At 37.8% G+C, this 21971-nt stretch overlaps 1 protein-coding gene across 1 annotated transcript in view; it reads left to right on the top strand.

Annotated features, from left to right (window-relative positions):
• Positions 1-21971, top strand: part of FAM227B (family with sequence similarity 227 member B) — a 46305-nt gene that overhangs the window by 22086 nt on the left and 2248 nt on the right. Inside the window, exon 9 of the mRNA XM_049781707.1 lies at positions 1542-1668. Coding sequence (XP_049637664.1) covers positions 1542-1668 — 127 coding nt within the window. The remainder of the gene's footprint in view (positions 1-1541; positions 1669-21971) is intronic.

The raw sequence follows: 21971 nt of genomic DNA, 5'->3' as shown, positions 1-21971 counted from the left end.
GAGAACTTTATATTTAAGAACAGGAAGTAATTACTTCAGGTTCTACTAATCAGTATAAATTGATGGAACCTAAACATATTTAGTATGACATTTACTTCCATTTCTTTTAATATACTGATATTTCTTCAAAAATTTCCCTAAAAGCTTGACACTTGATTTTCCCCCTTAATGTCCTATAAATGATGTCTTTGCCCAGAAATATTCAAAGTTACCCTTGTTTTTGCTCAGTTTTTTAATTTTGATCATCAGTATAATCTGATATGTGATTTTGTTTACCACAAATATGATAGTTTCTGTTAGTGAAAATGACATGATTAATTCAATAAAATTAAATATATTGACACGTAAAAACATTATCTCCACTATTGTCCCCCAAAAGTGGAATTCTTCAAAGAAAACTATCAGTTACCATCAAATTTAGGCTCTAATGGACTAATTTCCTATTTCTGTCACAAACTATCATAATCTTGGTAAGTTAAAAGAGAAATTCATTATAAAACTAGGAACCCTAAAGTCCAAAATGAGCTATATGAAGGAGAAATCAGGGCCTCAATATGGTTAATTGATATAGGAGACTTAGGAAAATCCATCCCTTGCCTCTGTTAGCTTTAGGTTGCTGCCAGTAGTCCTGAGCTTTTGGTCATGTCACTACTATCTTTTTCTGCTATATACTTTCTTATTCTATAGTCAGAACTTTCCTCATACTTAAAAAATACTTGTGGGGGCCGGAGAGTTGGCATGGAGGTAAGGCGTTTGCCTTTCATGCAGGAGGTCATGGTTCGAATCCCAGCGCCCCATATGGTCCCCTGTGCCTGCCAGGAGCAATTTCTGAGCCTGGAGCCAGAAATAACCCCTGAGCACTGCCGGGTGTGACCCAAAAACCACCAAAAAAAAAAAAAATACTTGTAACTACATTTAAGGCCCATTAAATAATTTGATCATTTCACCATCTCAAGATCCCCAAAAACAGATTTCTATAAAACTCTTTTGCTATGTAAATTAACTTTCACAGATTTCTGGGATTAGATCATTTTCCTGAGTGCCTTACAATACTAAAATTTACATAATATTTTACATTACAAAGGAATAAAAATGTGAGTGTAAATACTTATCTGAATGCTAAGGACTCAGCGGTAAAAATACAATATACATATGTATCCAGTAATGTATGTATTTCTTAGACTTACACAGTTACATATCAATTATATTTTAACTAATATATACACATATGTTTTTATTAGAATTATATATGTCATGAGACATAATTATAAGAACAACGATAAATGAAATAAGTATAATATATTAATTGCCATTATTCTTTATTGAAAGTTTCAACAAATAGTCAAATTGGCTAGCTTTATTTTCAGTTTCTTTAGGTTGAAATTCCTCAATTACAGATTTAAAAAAAGTAGTAAATGGCCAAGAGCAGGATCTTGGAATATTGTAGCATGTATAACATTATAAATGTAATCATAAGTTCTGTATTAATTAAGATAGATAGCAAAAATGTGAAAATATTCTCATAGGATTCTTTCTAATAGGTATATCCTGACTGTTTGTCACAAGCTATCTATGCCGCGTTCCAGGAAGCATTTCCAGAATCTTGTGAACTCTTTGATGAAGAATTTATAGAAGAGTTAGGGAATACAGTTTTTCTTTGGTTGTCAGGTATAATCATTTAAATATTTATAATTATTTATTATCTAAACTATTGGATTTGGATTTTGGGGTGTTATTTAATGATATTAAGTTGATATTTTGGGCCAGCAAAGTATATCAGAGTATTTGTTTTATATGCATGTAGCCTTGGTGGCCCCCCCAAATTAAAAATGACCAATTATTATCAAAAGAAGTGGTAGTTATTCCCCTTACAAGCCATGTCATATTGTCTCTGGAAATATGTCTCTTAGGAAAATTTTGTTAGGTCAGAATTAATTTTTGTTTTAGGAGCCAATTATTTATAGACCATTTAGTTATTGTAGAAAATTGAATTCCCACAAAAGTAATTACATATACATATTACATATTTTGAAGACAAATGTTTTAAAACTAGAGAATACTGCTGACATTTTATGGTAAATAATATGAGATAAATTCAAGTGTTAGTTAACCTCCTCATAAAATTATTCATTACTGGAGATAAACTAGTTTTTTTGAATTATATGTGTGTGGATAGGATTAGTAGGACTGAATGACTGCAAAGAATAAAATTCTATTCCTTCAGCGATGACTAGAATAAGTAATGTATTGAAATCTGCTGGTGAGCAAGGAAGTCTACTTTGTCTATTTTTATGGATCTTCAAAATTGTTATTTATTCCATATACAAGCTCCCTAAAGCAAAGAATACTAATATGCATATGTCACATTCTATTTATCAGAATTGGTAGTTTTAACTGAAGTAAATAAAAACCTTTCCCAGTAAATGTTCTAAGGCTATAACTGGTGGCTTTTTCTAAAAATAAAGAATAGATCATTTGTATCATGTAGTATTCCATTCTCTATTCATTTCTCTGTACCCTCCATTATAATGTTGAACATATTCATTGCTTCTTAAAGTTTTAGTTATTATTTCAGTGTTAAAATTTCCATTCGGTTATTTTTCAAATAATTTATTTGCTTAGACTGCTTCTCTTATCACATTTGTTTCAAGTAAATAATATTATTGTGTAAGTACTTGTAATATAGCTGCTTAAAATGTTTGTCACATAAGGCCAGAGAAATAGCCCAGCAGGTGAGGTGCTGACCTTACCTGATCTGACTTCAATTCTTGTCATTGCATATGTTCCCCTGAACAACACAGGGTGTAATACCTGATCACAGTGCTGGGAGTAAACCCCAACCAGGTGTCCTAAAATCCAAAAATCTTTTTATTTAATGAGATGATTCTAATGTCTGTGTCACTTGAAAACAGATTTTCCTTTTGTTGATATGGTGTTATACATTAATTGGGCCAACCTTACATTCCCGGAATGAACCTCACTTGGTCATGATAAATTAACATTTTGATATATATATAACATTTTGATATTTGATAAATCTCATTTATTTCCTGAGATTTGTTGGGGAGGTGCATCCCAACAGGGATAAATTGTAAGAGCTTGAGAAATGACTACTTTTAAAAAAAATTAAAATATTTTGGGGCCAGAGCAGTGGCATAGGTGGTAGGGCATTTCCCTTGCACTTGCTGACCTAGGATGAACTGTGGTTCGATTCCCCCATCATCCCATATGGTCCCCCAAGCCAGGAGCTATTTTTGAGTGCAGAGCCAGGAGTAATATCAGAATGTCATCAGGTGTGGCCCCAAAACCAAAAAAAGAAATTAAAATCTTTAGTTAGAGCTACAAGTAGTAATTATTCTTTGAAGGTTTGGTTGAAATCACCAGTGAACTGAACTGGACCTGAGGATATTTTTAGTTACTGTTTTGATTTTGATGCTCATGATTTTTCTGTCAAGTTGTGCTACTTTTTTATTGAATCCTGAGGTTGTATAATCCTAATAATTCATCCATTTATTTTAGATTAGTTTATTATAACTTGTTATGAGCTCTTGTTGGAGCCTATTGTAATATTTTCTCTTCTGACTCAAGTTATATGGGTTTCCCCCCCTTTTCTTTAGGAGTCAAGTGCAGGATTTTTCGATCTTTTTCATTCATTAAAACAACAACAACAACAACAACAACAACAAAAACCAGCTATAAGTTTTATTTACCCTTTGTATTGTTTTTTGTATTTTATTATCATTTATTTATGCTCTGCTTTTTATTATTTCCTTTATTCTAGTTATTTGAGTGTTCATTGTTGCTTTTTTCCCCCAGGTTTTTTTTGGGGGGAGAGTCACACTAGCAGCGTTCAGGAGTTACTCTTGGCTCTGCACTCAGAAATCGCTCCTGGCAGGCACAGGGGGGGAACCATATGGGATGCTGGGATTCAAACCACCATCTGTCCTGGATTGGCTGCGTGCAAGGCAAATGTTCTACCACTATGTTATCTCCCAGGCCCCTCCCCAGTTTTTCAAACTTTGTAGTTAGACTACTAAACATTTTTTTATTTTCAAATATGAATCTATATTGCTTTGAACTTCTCCTTTAGTATTGCTTTCCATTTGCCTCATAATTTCTAATAGATTGTGTCTCTCTAAAGAAAGTTAATTTTTCTTTGATGTCCTTTTTGACCTAGTAGTTATTTAGCATGCAGTTTACTTTCCAACTGATCTTTTACCAGTTTTCTATTTTATGCTTAATTTATTATTTTTTATTTTTATATATTTTATTTAAACACCTTGATTACATACATGATTGTGTTTGGGTTTCAGTCATGTAAAGAACACCACCATCACCAATGCAACATTCCCATCACCAATGTCCCAAATCTCCCTCCTCCCCACCGAACCCCCGCCTGTACTATAGGCAGGCTTTCTATAACCCTCATACGTTCTCATTATTAGGACAGTTCAAAATGTAGTTATTTCTCTAACTAAACTCATCCCTGTTTGTGGTAAGCTTCATGAGGTGAGTTGTAACTTCCAGCGCTTCTCTCTTTTCTGTTTGAAAATTATTATTGCAAGAATGTCTTTCATTTTTCTTAAAACCCATAGATGAGTGAGACCATTCTGCGTCTCTCTCTCTCTTTCTCTCTCTCTCTCTGACTTATTTCACTCAGCATAATAGATTCCGTGTACATCCATGTATAGGAAAATTTCATGACTTCATCTCTCCTGACAGCTGCATAATATTCCATTGTATATATGTACCACAGTTTCTTTAGCCATTTGTCTGTTGAAGGGCATATTTGTTGTTTCCAGAGTCTTACTATGGTAAATAGTGCTGCAATGAATATAGGTGTGGAAGACTATAAGAATCCAAGAATTTATCCATTTCTTCTAGGTTCGCATTTTTAGTAGCCTGGAGTTTCTCAAAGAAGTTTCTGATTACCCTTTGAATCTCTGCCATATCAGTAGTGATCTCTCCTTTTTCTACTAGGCCTCTTTCTTCCATTTTTCTTCTCAGGTCTAGTATATTCTTGTTGGGTTTCAGTCTGATTGATCTATCCAGTGTTGACAAAGCTGTGTTGAGGTCCCCCACAATTATTGTGTTGTTATTGATATTATTTTTCAGATTTGTCAACAATTGTATTAAATATTTTGCTGTCCCCTCATTCGGTGCATATATGTTTAGGAAAGTGATTTTTTTTCCTGCTGTACATATCCCTTGATTAATACAAAATGTCCATCTTTGTCCTTTACAACTTTCCTGAGTATAGAGTTTGCATTATCTGATATTAGTATGGCCACTCCAGCTTTTTTATGGGTGTTGTTTGCTTGGATAATTTTCCTCCAGCCTTTTATTTTGAGTCAATATTTGTTCTGACTATTCAGGTGCATTTCTTGTAGGCAGCAGAAGGTTGGATTGAGTTTTTGATCCATTTAGCCACTCTGTGTCTCTTAACTGGTGCATTTAGTCCATTGACATTGAGAGAAAGAATTGTCCTGGGATTTAATGTCATCTTTACATAGAAATTTGGTGTGTCTTTTGGTCAGACTTGTCTTAAATTAGGTCTTTCAGTATTTCTCTTAAGACTGGTTTTGAGTCTGTAAAGTTTCTGAGCTGTTTTTTGTCTGTGAAACCATGTATTTTTCCGTCAAATCTGAAAATGAGTTTTGCTGAGTACAGTATTCTAGGCGAAGCATTTATTTCATTAAGTTTTGTCACTATGTCCCACCACTGCTTTCTGGCCTTAAGTATTTCTGGTGAGAGATCTGCTGTAAATCTCAAGGACGTTCCCTTGAATGTAATTCCCTTTTTGATCTTGCTGCTTTCAGAATTCTGTCTTTATCTGTGGGATTTGTTATAGTGACTATGATGTGTCTTGGGTTATTTTTTCTGGGGTCTCTTTTGGTTGGTACTCTTCAGGCATGCAGAATTTGATCGCATATATTCTTTAGCTCTGGAAGTTTCTCTTTAATGATGTTCTTGACCGTTGATTCTTCCTAGAAATTTTCTTCCTGGGTCTCTGGGACACCAATGATTCTTAAGTTGTTTCTGTTGAGCTTATCATAGACTTCTACTTTCATCAGTTCTCATTCTTTGACTAATTTTTCCATTGTCTGTTCATTTGCTTTAAGTTTTTTGTTCCATTCTCTCCCACTGTGTCGAGTTGTTATTTATCTCATCTTCCACAGCACCAATTCTATTCTCAGCTTCTGTTAGCCTGTTGGAGAGCATATCCATTTTGCCATTCATTTCATTTACTGAGTTTTTCAGGCCTGTAATTTTCTGTTATTTCAGTTTGGAGTTTTATGATTTCTGTCTTCATATTTTCTTGGTTTTTATTAGTGTTCTGTTCAACTTGATCCATGGTTTCTTTGAGTTCTTTGAGCATCTTCCATAAATCTTTTCTAAACTCCTTATCTGAGAGATTGATTAGTTGGTTGGCCGTTTTCTGGTCATCAGAATTGTCATCTTCATTCTCTATGTCTGATGCTGGCCTGCGTTGTTTCCCCATTGTCACACTTGTATTGTGGGTTTTTCTATGTGTTGTGGTGGTATTCATTGGCTAAATGATGTGCGCGGCCACACTCCTCTGGCTCTGCTCTTTCTGGGTGGGTCGACTTGCCTCCAAGGAAGGGGAGCCCTCTGTGGATGAAGCCTCACACAGGATCAAATCTTAGGTGCGAGCATGCAGCAGTGAAGACAGTCTGGGGATAGATTCTGGGCTTCAGTGATTTAGCTCAGTTCTTAGTGTGATTATTTCTTCTTGTTGCAGTGTTCTTTCCTTAGGAAGAGCGCGTGGCTGCATAGTGAAGCGGAGTGGCCATGCTCTTCTGGAGCCTCTGGGAGAGCGAATTTTCTGGGCCCTTTTTGGGCCACTCCCAAGAGGTTTAGGAGACAGGACAGGAGACAAACACACACAGGCAGCACTCACAGTTTCTCACAGTCAGGCCCCACTGGGCTGGTTTAGATTTTCCCAGCCTGACGTCACAAACAGGGGACTTGCCTTTTGTGAAGTACTGCTTATAGCCAGTTTTCACTTTAAGAAGCAGTCCCTTAGCATTCTGGCCCCTTGAATGAGCCTCTGGGAGAGCAAATTTTCTGGGCCCTTTTCAGCCTACTCCCAAAAGGTTTAGGAGACAGGACAGGAGAAAAATAGACACAGGCAGCACTCACAGTTTTTCACAGTCAGGCCCCACTGGGCTGGTATAGATTTCCCCAGCCTGACGTCACAAACAGCGGACTTGCCTTCTGTGAAGTACTGCTTATAGCTTTATGCTTAATTTATATCTTCGTATCATTGTGATCTGGAAAATAGCTTGATGTAATTCTGTTCATAATACCTATATTTGACAGGTCTTTTTTGACACCTATGCCTTTCATGTGATCTATCCTGGAAAACGTTCCATGTGCACAAAAGAAGAATGTGTAGTCAATATTTTGGATTTGGGGAGTACATGTCTAGTATTACTGATTCTTCCTTTTTCTCATTTAGGATTCTTTTTTTTATAGTAGTTTTCTATTTGGTTGGTCATGTCAGTGATTAGAGTGGATTGTTTTTTTTTGTTTTTGTTTTTTTGTTTTTGTTTTTTTTTGGGTCACACCAGGCAGTGCTCAGGGGTTATTCCTGGCTCCAGGCTCAGAAATTGCTCCTGGCAGGCACGGGGGACCATATGGGACGCCAGGATTCGAACCGATGACCTCCTGCATGAAAGGCAAACGCTTTACCTCCATGCTATCTCTCTGGCCCCTAGAGTGGATTGTTTTAAAGCCTACCACTTTAATGCCTAACTACTACTATTGTGCAGCTATCAACATATCTCTTCATAGAGCAGTTGCTTTATAAACTTCGCTATTCCTTCATTTGGTGCATATATTTCATCAGCACACTATTGTTTCTTAATAAGTACCGCATATTTGTTTGTCCAAACAAGAGCTAATATAAAATTAGATTCTGTAAGTCCTTTGTATTTCTGTCTAGTACCTACTTGCTGGTCTTGCCAGTTCCTTTTCCCCACTGATCTCGACTTTTCTCCCTTCTCACTCTACTGTGGGGATATGCTCCTTAACACTGAATTAGTTCATTGTTCTGCTTTCCACAGAGGTGAGAGTCCCTGAGCCTTGATTCTTTGCTCCAGTGAATTTTATCAGTAATACTACTGTGCAGTATACACTCTTTGATTTTTGTTGTTGTTTTGGTTTGGTTTGGTTTGGTTTAGTTTGGGGGGTCACTTCTGGCAGTGCTCAGGGGTTACTCCTAGCTCTGCACTCAGAAATATCTCCTAGCTCTGGAGACCATATAGGATGCCAGGGATTGAACCCAGGTCTGTCCTGGGTCATCCACGTGCAAGGCAAACATCTACCACTGTGCTAATACTTTGACCCCTCTGTTCAGTTTTTATGTGTTCTCTATCTTTTTTTTTTTTTTAATTTTTATTTTTTTATTTAAACACCTTATTACATACATGATTGTTTTTGGGTTTCAGTCATGTAAAGAACACCACCCATCACCAGTGCAACATTCCCATCACCAATGTCCAAGTCTCCCTCCTACCCACCCAACCCCCGCCTGTACTCTAAACAGGCTCTCCATTTCCCTCATACATTCTCATTATAAGGAAAATTCAAAATGTAGTTATTTCTCTAACTAAACTCATCACTCTTTGTGGTGAGCTTCCTATGGTGAGCTGGAACATCCAGCTCTTTTCACTTTTGTGTCTGGAAATTATTATTGCAAGAATGTCTTTCATTTCTCTTAAAACCCATAGATGAGTGAGACCATTCTGCGTTTTTCTCTCTCTCTCTGACTTATTTCACTCAGCATAATAGATTCCGTATACATCCATGTATAGGAAAATTTCATGACTTCATCTCTCCTGACAGCTGCATAATATTCCATTGTGTATATGTACCACAGTTTCTTTAGCCATTCATCTGTTGAAGGGCGTCTTGGTTATTTCCAGAGTCTTGCTATGGTAAATAGTGCTGCAATGAATATAGGAGTAAGGAAGGGGTTTTTGTACTGTATTTTTGTGTTCCTAGGGTATATTCCTAGGAGTGGTATAGCTGGATCATATGGGAGCTCGATTTCCAGTTTTTGAAGGAATCTCCATATCGCTTTCCATAAAGGTTGAACTAGACGGCATTCCCACCAGCAGTGGATAAGAGTTCCTTTCTCTCCACATCCCCGCCAACACTGTTTGTTCTCATTCTTTGTGATGTGTGCCATTCTCTGTGGTGTGAGGTGGTATCTCATCGTTGTTTTGATTTGCATCTCCCTGATGATTAGTGATGTGGAGCATTTTTTCATGTGTCTTTTGGCCATTTGTATTTCTTCTTTGTCAAAGTGTCTGTTCATTTCTTCTCCCCATTTTTTGATGGGATTAGATGTTTTTTTCTTGTAAAGTTCTGTCAGTGCCTTGTATATTTTGGAGATTAGCCCCTTATTGATGGGTATTGGGTGAATAGTTTCTCCCACTCAGTGGGTGGCTCTTGTATCCTGGGCACTATTTCCTTTGAGGTGCAGAAACTTCTCAGCTTAATATATTCCCATCTGTTAATCTCTGCTTTCACTTGCTTGGAGAGTGCAGTTTCCTCCTTGAAGATGCCTGTAATGTCCTGGAGTGTCTTGCCTATGTGCTGTTCTATATATCTTATGGTTTTGGGGCTGATATCGAGGTCTTTAATCCATTTGGATTTCACCTTCGTGCATGATGATAGCTGGGGGTCTACGTTCAATTTTTTGCAAGCGGCTATCCAATTGTGCCAACACCACTTGTTGAAGAGGCTTTCCCTGCTCCATTTAGGGTTTCCTGCTCCTTTATCGAAAATTAGGTGGTTGTATGTCTGGGGAACATTTTCTGAGTATTCAAGTCTATTCCACTGGTCTGAGGGCCTGTCCTTATTCCAATACCATGCTGTTTTGATAACTATTGCTTTGTAGTACAGTTTAAAGTTGGGGAAAGTAATTCCTCCCATATTCTTTTTCCCAATGATTGCTTTAGCTATTCGAGGGTGTTTATTGTTCCAAATGAATTTCAAAAGTGCCTGATCCACTTCTTTGAAGAATGTCATGGGTATCTTTAGAGGGATAGCATTAAATCTGTATAATGCCTTGGGGAGTATTGCCATTTTGATGATGTTAATCCTGCCAATCCACGAGCAGGGTATGCGTTTCCATTTCCGCGTGTCCTCTCTTATTTCTTGGAGCAGAGTTTTATAGTTTTCTTTGTATAGGTCCTTCACATTTTTAGTCAAGTTGATTCCAAGATATTTGAGTTTGTGTGGCACTATTGTGAATGGGATTGTTTTCTTAATGTCCATTTCTTCCTTATTGCTATTGGTGTATAGAAAGGCCATTGATTTTTGTGTGTTAATTTTGTAGCCTGCCACCTTGCTATATGAGTCTATTGTTTCTAGAAGCTTTTTGGTGGAGTCTTTAGGGTTTTCTAAGTAGAGTATCATGTCATCTGCAAACAGTGAGAGCTTGACTTCTTCCTTTCCTATCTGAATTCCCTTGATATCTTTTTCTTGCCTAATCGCTATAGCAAGTACTTCCAGTGCTATGTTGAATAGGAGTGGTGAGAGAGGACAGCCTTGTCTTGTACCAGAATTTAGAGGGAAGGCTTTTAGTTTTTCTCCGTTGAGGATAATATTTGCCATTGGCTTGTGGTAGATGGCTTCAACTAGATTGAGAAAGGTTCCTTCCATTCCCATCTTGCTGAGAGTTTTGATCAAGAATGGGTGTTGGACCTTATCAAATGCTTTCTCTGCATCTATTGATATGATCATGTGGTTTTTATTTTTCTTGTTATTGATGTTGTGTATGATGTTGATGGATTTACGGATGTTAAACCAGCCTTGCATTCCTGGGATGAAACCTACTTGATCGTAGTGGATGATCTTCTTAATGAGGCATTGAATCCTATTTGCCAGGATTTTGTTGAAGATCTTTGCATCGGCATTCATCAGCGATATTGGTCTGTAATTTTCTTTTTTTGTAGCATCTCTGTCTGGTTTAGGTATCAAGGTGATGTTGGCTTCATAAAAGCTATTTGGAAGTGTTTCCGTTTGTTCAATTTCATGAAAGAGTCTTGCCAGGATTGGTAGTAGTTCCTCTTGGAAAGTTTGAAAGAATTCATTAGTGAATCCATCTGGGCCTGGGCTTTTGTTTTTCGGCAGACCTTTGATTACCGTTTTGATTTCATCAATGGTGATGGGGGTGTTTAGATATGCTACATCCTCTTCCTTCAACCGTGGAAGATTATAAGAGTCCAAGAATTTATCCATTTCTTCCAGGTTCTCATTTTTAGTGGCGTAGAGTTTCTCAAAGTAGTTTCTGATTACCCTTTGAATCTCTGTCATATCAGTAGTGATCTCTCCTTTTTCATTCCTAATACGAGTTATCAAGTTTCTCTCTCTCTCTTTCTTTGTTAGGTTTGCCAGTGGTCTATCAATCTTGTTTATTTTTTCAAAGAACCAACTTCTGCTTTCGTTGATCTTTCGGATTGTTTTTTGGGTTTCCACTTCATTGATTTCTGCTCTCAGCTTTGTTATTTCCTTCTGTCTTCCTATTTTTGGGTCCTTTTGTTGAGCACTTTCTAGTTCTATTAGCTGTGTCATTAAGCTACTCAGGTAAGCTCCTTCTTCCTTCCTGATGTGTGCTTGCAAAGCTATAAATTTTCCTCTCAGTACTGCTTTTGCTGTGTCCCATAAGTTCTGATAGTTTGTGTCTTTATTGTCATTTGTTTCCAGGAACCTTTTGATTTCCTCCTTGATTTCATCTCGGACCCACTGGTTATTGAGTATGAGGCTGTTTAACTTCCAGGTGTTAATGTTTTTCTTCTGAGTCCCTTTGGAATTCACAAATAATTTCAGAGCCTTGTGGTCAGCAAAGGTAGTCTGCAAAATTTCTATCCTCTTGATATTATGGAGATATGTTTTATGTGCCAGCATGTAGTCTATCCTGGAGAATGTCCCATGTACATTGGAGAAGAATGTGTATCCAGGTTTCTGGGGGTGGAGTGTCCTATATATATCCACTAGGCCTCTTTCTTCCATTTCTCTCCTCAGGTCTAGTATATTCTTGTTGGGTTTCAGTCTGGTTGACCTATCCAGTGTTGACAAAGCCGTGTTAAGGTCCCCCACAATTATTGTGTTGTTATTGATATTATTTTTCAGATTTGTCAACAGTTGTATTAAATATTTTGCTGGCCCCTCATTCGGTGCATATATGTTTAGGAGAGTGAATTCTTCCTGCTCTATATACCCCTTGATTAATATAAAATGTCCATCTTTGTCCCTTACAACCTTCCTGAGTATAAAGTTTGCATTATCTGATATTAGTATGGCCACTCCAGCTTTTTTATGGGTGTTGTTTGCTTGGATGATTTTTCTCCAGCCTTTTATTTTGAGTCTATGTTTGTTCTGACTATTCAGGTGTGTTTCTTGTAGGCAGCAGAAGGTTGGATTGAGTTTTTTGATCCATTTAGCCACTCTGTGTCTCTTGGCTGGTGCATTTAGACCATTGACGTTGAGAGAAAGAATTGTCCTGGGATTTAATGCCATCTTTATATCGAAATTTGGTGTCTTTTGGTTAGTCTTGTCTTAAATTAGGTCTTTCAGTTTTTCTCTTAAGACTGGTTTTGTGTCTGTAAAGTTTCTGAGCTGCTTTTTGTCAGTGAAACCATGTATTCTTCCGTCAAACCGGAAAGTGAGTTTTGCTGGGTATAGTATTCTGGGTGAAGCATTCATTTCATTCAGTCTTGTCACAATATCCCACCACTGCTTTCTGGCATTGAGTGTTTCTGGTGACAGGTCTGCTGTAAATCTCAAGGATGCTTGCTTGAGTGTAATTTCCCCTTTTGATCTTGCTGTTTTCAGAATTCTGTCTCTATCTGTGGGATTTGTCATTGTGACTAGGATGTGTCTTGGGGTGGTTTTTCTGGGGTCTCTTTTGGTTGGTACTCTTCGAGCATGCAGGATTTGATCACCTATATTCTTTAGCTCTGGAAGTTTCTCTTTAATGATGTTCTTGACCATTGATTCTTCCTGGGAATTTTCTTCCTGGGTCTCTGGGACGCCAATGATTCTTAAGTTGTTTCTGTTGATCTTATCATAGACTTCTATTTTCATCTCTTCCCATTCTTTGACTAATTTTTCCGTTGTCTGCTCATTTTTTAAGTTTTTTGTCCAATCTCTCCTGCTGTATGGAATTGTTATGTATCTCATCTTCCACAGCACCAAGTCTATTCTCAGCTTCTGATACCCTGTCCCAGAGCTTATCCATTTTGTCATTCACTTCGTTTACTGACTTTTTCAGTCCTGTTAGTTGACATGTTATTTCAGTTTGGAGTTTTGTCATTTCTGCCTTCATATTTTCTTGGTTCTTATTAGTGTTCTGTTCAACTCGATCCATGGTTTCTTGGAGTCTGTTGAGCACCTTCCATATTGCTAGTCTAAAGTCCTTATCTGAGAGGTTGATTAGTTGTTCAGTCATTATCTGGTCCTCAGAATTGTCATCTTCATTCTCTATGTCTGATGCTGGCCTGCGTTGTTTCCCCATTGTCACACTTGTATTGTGGGTTTTTCTACGTGTTGTGGTGGTATTCATTGTCTATATGATGTAGGCAGCACACTCCTCTGGCTCCTCCCTTTCTGGATGGGCTGACTTGCCTCTAAGGGAGGGGAGTCCTCCGTGGATGAAGCCTCACACTGGGACAAATCTTAGGCCCGAGCATGCAACAGAGAAGACAGTCCAGAGAGAAATGCTTGCTTCTCTGATATAGCACAGTTCTTATTGTGATTTTTTCTTATTGTTGCAATGGTGTTCTTTTCTTAGAAGGAGCGCACGGCCGCGTAGCGAAGCGGAGCTTAGATTCGTGTCTTTTCCCCGCCTGATGTCCCAAGCAGGGAATCCAGCTTCTGCAGCAGTCTGCCGGCCGGTTTTTATGTTCTGAATCCCGCCCTGGAAATGGCCTCCGGGATAGGGAGAGCAGATTTCTGGAGCCTCTTTTGCTCCACTCCCAAGAGTTTCACACAAGAGGACAGTAGACAGATATTTACAGTTCACACTCACAGTTGGGCCCCTCTGCGCAGGCTTAGATTCGTGTCTTTTCCCCGCCTGATGTCCCAAGCAGGGAATCCAGCTTCTGCAGCAGTCTGCCGGCCGATTTTTATGTTCTGAATCCCGCCCTGGAAATGGCCTCCGGGGTAGGGAGAGCAGATTTCTGGAGCTCTTTTGCCCCACTCCCAAGAGTTTCACACAAGAGGACAGTAGACAGATATTTACAGTTCACACTCACAGTTGGGCCCCTCTGCGCAGGCTTAGATTCGTGTCTTTTCCCCGCCTGATGTCCCAAGCAGGGAATCCAGCTTCTGCAGCAGTCTGCCGGCCGGTTTTTATGTTCTGAATCCCGCCCTGGAAATGGCCTCCGGGGTAGGCAGAGCAGATTTCTGGAGCTCTTTTGCCCCACTCCCAAGAGTTTCACACAAGAGGACAGTAGACAGATATTTACAGTTCACACTCACAGTTGGGCCCCTCTGCGCAGGCTTAGATTCGTGTCTTTTCCCCGCCTGATGTCCCAAGCAGGGAATCCAGCTTCTGCAGCAGTCTGCCGGCCGGTTTTTATGTTCTGAATCCCGCCCTGGAAATGGCCTCCGGGGTAGGGAGAGCAGATTTCTGGAGCTCTTTTGCCCCACTCCCAAGAGTTTCACACAAGAGGACAGTAGACAGATATTTACAGTTCACACTCACAGTTGGGCCCCTCTGCGCAGGCTTAGATTCGTGTCTTTTCCCCGCCTGATGTCCCAAGCAGGGAATCCAGCTTCTGCAGCAGTCTGCCGGCCGGTTTTTATGTTCTGAATCCCGCCCTGGAAATGGCCTCCGGGTGTTCTCTATCTTAATACAACAAAATTACTCATAGTTTTGTTTCTTTGAAACCTTTTGGTTCTGACTCTTTCCAGTTTTAAGCAAATGAGAGAACAGCAAGATTTCCTAGAAGTGATGGAGGGAAATAAAAGCCTGGGAAAAAATAATATTTAATGGAACTCAGTAATTGCCTGAGGAATATTTTAAAACAACAGTATGGCAATGTTACTTAAAATAAAATAAAAAGTATGAATAAGCAAAATGAGATTTATAACAAAAACAGCATTCTAAAAATACAAAAAGATGAATGGAATACAATATTTGAGTTTGAGAATACAAAGAGAAATGAGTTTAATAGTAAAAATAAAAAAAAGAAATTATTAACAGAATAAGTGGCTTGGAAAGTGTAATAGTAGAAAACACCCAAGCAGAACAGTAAATTAAAAAAGTGGTAAAATGTGAAAATAGTATGAGAGGAAAGTTAATTTGTCTTTGATGTGAATTAGGGCAATATCAAATAAATTAGATCAATATCAACATGATAGGGGTCCCAGAAGAAGATGAAGTGCAGGAAGGAGAAAATATCACCATGATATCATGGTGATGTGACTCATATTACTCGAGTACATGTCTTCATGTGAAAGGTTCATGTTTGATTCCTGCACCATACACTACAATGACTAGCCCTGGTGACACCCTAGTGGCATGGTATGGCCCCTGTGACAATAATGACAGAAAGAAGAATCAAAAATCCTTTCTAGTGAAGAGAACTGGTATAGGGGTTTTAAAGAATCCCTCCCAGCAAACCAAAACAAGTGACCCCAAAGCATATTAAAAACAATAATGTTGCAACGTAGATTGAAAATGGAACACTGAACATTGCAGGGTCTAGAAAGAATTAAATTGCAGACATAGAGATGGCTAATGGACTTTTCAAGTAAAATCATACAAAACAAAAGAGAATAACATTAGATTATCAAAATTCTGTTGGAAACTAATTTCTTTCTTTCTTTTTTTTTTTTTTTTTTTTACCAAGAATACACTCTTCTGCCAGGCTATCATTCAGAATGGAAGGAAAACTGAACAGTTTTACAGTGAAGTAAAAATTAAATTTATTCGTCACCACCAAACTGATCTTGCAAGAAATAGTAAAGGGTACTGTATAAAGTTGGGGAAAGCCATCTAAAATAGCGATAAAATATCGCAAAACTTATAATATAGAAATAAGAGTAAAAATTATAATATAGTGGTAGGAGTAAAAATGAGGCTTTTCAAAATAGATTAATCCACCTATAGGGTCCAACTATATAACTCTACATAAAATATTTGGGGCAAACAGAGCAAAATCTATTAAAGAAAAACAAAAATATGCTACAAGATATTATATTTAAGTGCAAGGTAAGAAAAATATGAGATAAATAAATTAAATGACAAATAAACCACCTAAATGTATTACTTAAGGAATGATAAGGCTGCTAAATACTTAAAATAAAACATAAAAAAGCAAAGTTTTATTTACATAAATACTTATAGTCTGCTGAATGACAGAAGACATATACCATATTTGCCGGTGTGTAAGATGACTGGGTGTCAATACTCATCAGATAAAGGGCTAATATCCAAAATTTACAAGGTACTGACAGAACTATACAAGAAAAAAAAAACTAACCCCATCAAAAAATGGGGAGAAGAAATGAACAGACACTTTGAAAAAGAAGAAAGGCAAATGGCCAAAAGGCACATGAAAAGATGCTCAACATCACTAATCGTCAGAGAGATGCAAATCAAAACTACTATGAGGTACCACCTCACACCACTGAGATTGGCACACATCACAAAAAAGGAAAACAAGCAGTGCTGGCGGGGATGTGGAGAGAAAGGAACTTTTTTTCACTGCTGGTGGGAATGCCGTCTAGTACAACCTTTATGGAAAGCGATATGGAGATTCCTTCACAAACTGGAAATTGAGCTTCCATACAATCCAGCTATACCACTCCTAGGAATATACCCAAGGAACACAAAAATACAATACAAAAATCCCTTCCTTACTCCTATATTCATCGCAGCGCTATTTACAATAGCCAGACTCTGGAAACAACCAAGATGCCCTTCAACAGATGAGTGACTAAAGAAACTGTGGTACATATACACAATGGAATACTATGCAGCCATCAGGAGAGATGAAGTCATGAAATTTTCCTATACATGGATGTACATGGAATCTATTATGCTGAGTGAAGTAAGTTAGAGGGAGAGAGAAAGATGCAGAATGGTTTCACTCATCTATGGGCTTTAAGAAAAATGAAAGTCATTTTTAACAGTATCTCAGAGACAAGAGAGATGAGGGCTGGTAGGTGTAGCTCATGACATGAAGCTCATCACATAGAGTGATGAGTGCAGTTGGAGAGATGACTACACTGAAAACTATCATAACAATGTGAATGAATGAGGGAAGTAGAAAGCCTGTCTCGAGTACAGGTGTGGGGAGGTGGGGAGGAGGGAGATCTGGGAAATTGGTGGTGGGAATGTTGCACTGGTGAAGGGGGGTGTTCTTTACATGACTGTAATCATACAACTATAATCATGTTTGTTATCACGGTGTTTAAATAAAGATAATTATAAAAAAAAAGATGACTGGGCATATAAGACGACCCCCTAATTTTGCAGTTAAAACATAGGTTTAGGCCTATATTCACTGTATCAGACAGAACGTTCCTGTGCTGCAATTGTATGTACCACAGTGAGCCAATCAACAAGCAAAGGTTCAAAGGTTCTACTGTCATAGACTTCCTCTCTGACTCTGGCCAGTCTGAGCATGCTTTTGACAGTGTAGATTAGGGTCCAGAATATTGTCTAATTTGCATGCATAAAAAGCCTGCTTGGATTGGCTGAGTTAGAGAGGTTGGCCGAGCAGCCTTGCAGTGATTGATGCAGGATCAAGTTGGAAAATTCTTTTTGTAGCAGTATTCAGACAATTTTCGTTTAGCAGCATATTCAAACGTTTTCAGGATATACTCGGCGTATAAGATGACCCCCGATTTTTGGTTGACTTTTTTGTGTTTCAAAAGTCGTCTTATACGCTGGAAAATACGGTATATATCATAATCCTATACATATAAGGAATTAATATCCAAGACATAAATGATTCATACAACCAAACAAAATCCAATAAAAATAACTAAGCAGAAGATCTGAATAAATATTTTACCTAGAGGACATATAGACACATTACTGATAGGACATGCAGATGACATACTCATATCGTTATAGTCAAAGAAAGGAAAATTAAGACTACAATAAGATGCTGCCTCACCACTTGGGAATTCTTTACCTCAAGATCATAAGAAATATTGAAGAAGGTGTAGATCATAAGGAATTTTTGTATACTGTTGATGGAATATAAATTGATACAATTTTTTTTTGGGTTTTTTGGACCACACCCATTTGATGTTCAGGGGTTACTCCTGGCTAAGCGCTCAGAAATTGCCCCTGGCTTGAGGAGACCATATGGGACGCCTGGGGATCAAACTGCAGTCCTTCCTTGGCTAGCGCTTGCAAAGCAGACACCTTACCTCTAGTGCCACCTCGCCAGCCCCAATATTTTTATTTTTTATTTTAATTTTTTATTGGTTTTTGGAGCCACACTAGTGACACTTTGGGGTTACACCTGCCTATGTGCTCAGAAATCGCTCTTGGCTTGGGGGACCATATGGGATGCCGGGGGATCGAACATGGTCCGTCCTAGGCTAGCTCGGTCAAGGCAGATGCCTTACCACTCCACACCACCACTCCAGCCCCTGGTACAGTTTTTTTTAGAAAATATAATGGACTTTCCTCAGGATGCTAGTGCTATACTGTGATCCAGTAGTTGTACTTTGGCTGATATTTACCCTAGGAATGGGATAATATTAACACAAAATATTACACCATCTCAACATTGTTAAGCATTATTTATAATATAAAATATAGATGCCCAAATAGACAATTCAGTAAAAAGAGGTGAATAATATAATAATACTGTAATAAAATAATATTTTAATATTCAGCTATTTAAAAAATAATAATTTTTTGACATTTTCAGCAAAAAGGAGGACCAGAATATCCATTTCCTGTTGTTGCCATAACAAACTACTACATGACAGATTAAAGTAATGAAAATATATTTTTTAAAAGTTCTGAAAGTCTAAAGTCTAAACATGAATCTCATTAGGCTATAATTGAGATGTTGGTATGGCTGTGTTCCTTCAAGGAAATCTAAGAAACTATTTATTTGCAACTATTAGAAGCTTCTTGCATTCTTTTCAGCAGGGTCTCTTCAGTCTTCAAAACTAGCAATAACTTTGCAACTAGTTATAGTTAATAATAAAGAAAAATTACTGATATCTTAAACATAATTCAATTCTCAGTTTCCAAGTATTGTGCATTAAAACTATTTACATAATCTTTACTGCCATTCATACTATGATCTTTTAATGAAAAGAACTTAAACTTAAAAATGATTAAAAATAGGGGCCAGGGGCCGGGCGGTGGCGCTGGAGGTAAGGTGCCTGCCTTGCCTGCGCTAGCCTAGGACGGACCGCGGTTCGATCCCCCGGCGCCCCATATGGTCCCCCAAGAAGCCAGGAGCAACTTCTGAGCGCATAGCCAGGAGTAACTCCTGAGCGTCACAGGGTGTGGCCCAAAAACCAAAAAAAAAAAAAAAATAGGGGCCAGAGTGATAGCACAGCAGTAGGGCATTTTGCCTTGCACACAGCCAACTCAGGACGAACCCAGGTTCAATCCCTGTCATCCCAGATGATCCCCCGAGACTGCCAGGAGTGATTTCTGAATGCAGAGCCAGGACCTCTGAGCACTGCCAGGTGTGACACCCTCCCTCCCCGAAGTTAAAAATAACACACTGTCGAAAGACAAATGAATGAGTTTTAGATATACAAAAAAAATATCTCAACAGAATGAGTCTAGATATAACAAAGTAGAACCTGACAGAAAATTTAAAATACCTGACTATAACTAATACGTTAAAGACTTTAATGGAAAATGTGGATGCCATGCATGATTGGTTATATAATTTCAAAAAGACCTAAAATTTATGACATGAATGTGTCATAAATGCAAAATATATTAACTGAGATTAGGAATATCTTTCATAAGCTTGTTCAATAGAAAACTGATTAGACAAAAATAATCCATTAATTTGAAGATAGAATAGAATACATTATCCAACTGAACCTCAAAGAGAAAAAAGTTAAAAAACACACCCCACAAAATGCCATTGAAGAACTGTGGAACATGGGGACAAGACAATTCAGTAAGGCATTTGCCTTGTGTTTGGATATTCAAGTTCAATACCCAACACTCCCTTCTAGGAGTGATCTTTTAGTACAAAGCCAGGAGTAAACCCCAAGCTCTGTCAAATGTGGCCCAAAAAGCCAAAACCAAACTAACAAACAAAAATATACAACTTCATTACCCAAAGGATTATACAGTTTTTTAATATTTATTGCTGAGAATAATGTAAATTAGGACAATTTTTCTGAGCATTATTAGTGAATTATTCAATTCTTCAAATAATTGGGAACAAAAATATAGAAAATTCAGATAAAATTTATTTTTATTACTTTTGGGATATTGTTCATGAATAAAACACATTATTCACAAATATTTTTAATAATAGGAGATACAGATAGAAAAATTTTGAACCAATAATTACCTATTCTTAAAAAGTATACTAAAACATTTATGCTATACCTATATATAAGATATATGGTATATATACTCATATATTATGAATACTGATTTTCCATGAAACATCTTTCTGTATTAACAATTATTTGCTACCATAGTAATATTATAAACTATAATATCTCTATAAATTAATTAAAATTAAACAAAACCCAAAAGATTTATAAGATAAATTTTTAATATAAATTTTATTTTAATTATAGTGGCTTGCATATCGTTCACAGTAATATTCCAGGTACATGTTTATATTGAATCAGGGGAAATCCCACCACCAAATTGTCCTCCCACAACCGCTCCCATTTTGCCTCCCATATCCTCCACTCTCCCACCTTCAGGGGCTGCTAGAATGTGTGGTCCCTTCTGTGTTTAGTATTACTTAGTGGTCTTATAACTGTTTGGTCTTGGTGCCTCCATTACTGCTCCCTCTAATTGGGAGGCGGGAGTAGAAAGCTCAAATTATGTGGTTTTGTTTGAGGAAGAGAAAGGTAATATGATGGGGTAAAAATCGACTACTCCGACTATGAGCAGAATCATTCTAGAGGCTCTCATCCTTGGTTTGAGGGACAATGGGGAAAAGAAGAAGGTGAAACACCACAACATTTCAAAAAGAGGAATCAAATAAGATATCCAGTGAGCACTACAGCACTAAAAATATGCACCACATAGTTGCCATGGTCTTGAGATAGGAAATATGACAAGGCGCAGAGAGGAAGAAGAGAAGAGAAGAAAGAAAAAGTAAATATATAATTGAAAAAAAATGGACAACTACTTCAATATCTACCCCAAAACAAAGAAATCGACAAAAACTAGATATAAAAATAATAAAAAATAGGGGCCGGGCGGTGGCACTAGAGGTAAGGTGCCTGCCTTGCCTGCGCTATCCTTGGACGGACCGCGGTTCCATCCCCCTGCGTCCCATATGGTCCCCCAAGCCAGGAGCGACTTCTGAGTGCATAGCCAGGAGTAACCCCTGAGCGTCACCAGGTGTGGCCCAAAAACCAAAAAAAAAATAAATAAAAATAAAAATAAAAAAATAAAATAAAAAAGTGGGATTATTTAGTGTTTTTTTGTCTCTCCCCACCCCTGCATAGGCACAGTAAATATTGGGGTCATCCGTAATGGGAGTCTCCTTGGCCTAAGAGATACAGGGTTTCTCTACCCTTGGTATATATTGTCATGGGATTATCTATAGACTCCTTTCACGTTCATTTACTCTCCCCTTGGTGTTTTTGTGCCGTATGGAAGACTTCTGCTTCGATCTGGATGATAAAGACAGACCTCTAAATCTAGAGGTCTCAGTCTGTGCACAGGTCAAGGAGTGGAACTTACGATGATGACTTTCTTTGTGAGTTTAGAAGTTCTGTTTCCTCTA

This window comes from Suncus etruscus, chromosome 10 (assembly GCF_024139225.1).
Source record: "Suncus etruscus isolate mSunEtr1 chromosome 10, mSunEtr1.pri.cur, whole genome shotgun sequence".
Taxonomy (NCBI): domain Eukaryota; kingdom Metazoa; phylum Chordata; class Mammalia; order Eulipotyphla; family Soricidae; genus Suncus; species Suncus etruscus.
The sequence above is the reverse complement of the archived record's forward strand: the minus strand, read 5'-3'. Positions and strand labels throughout refer to the sequence as shown.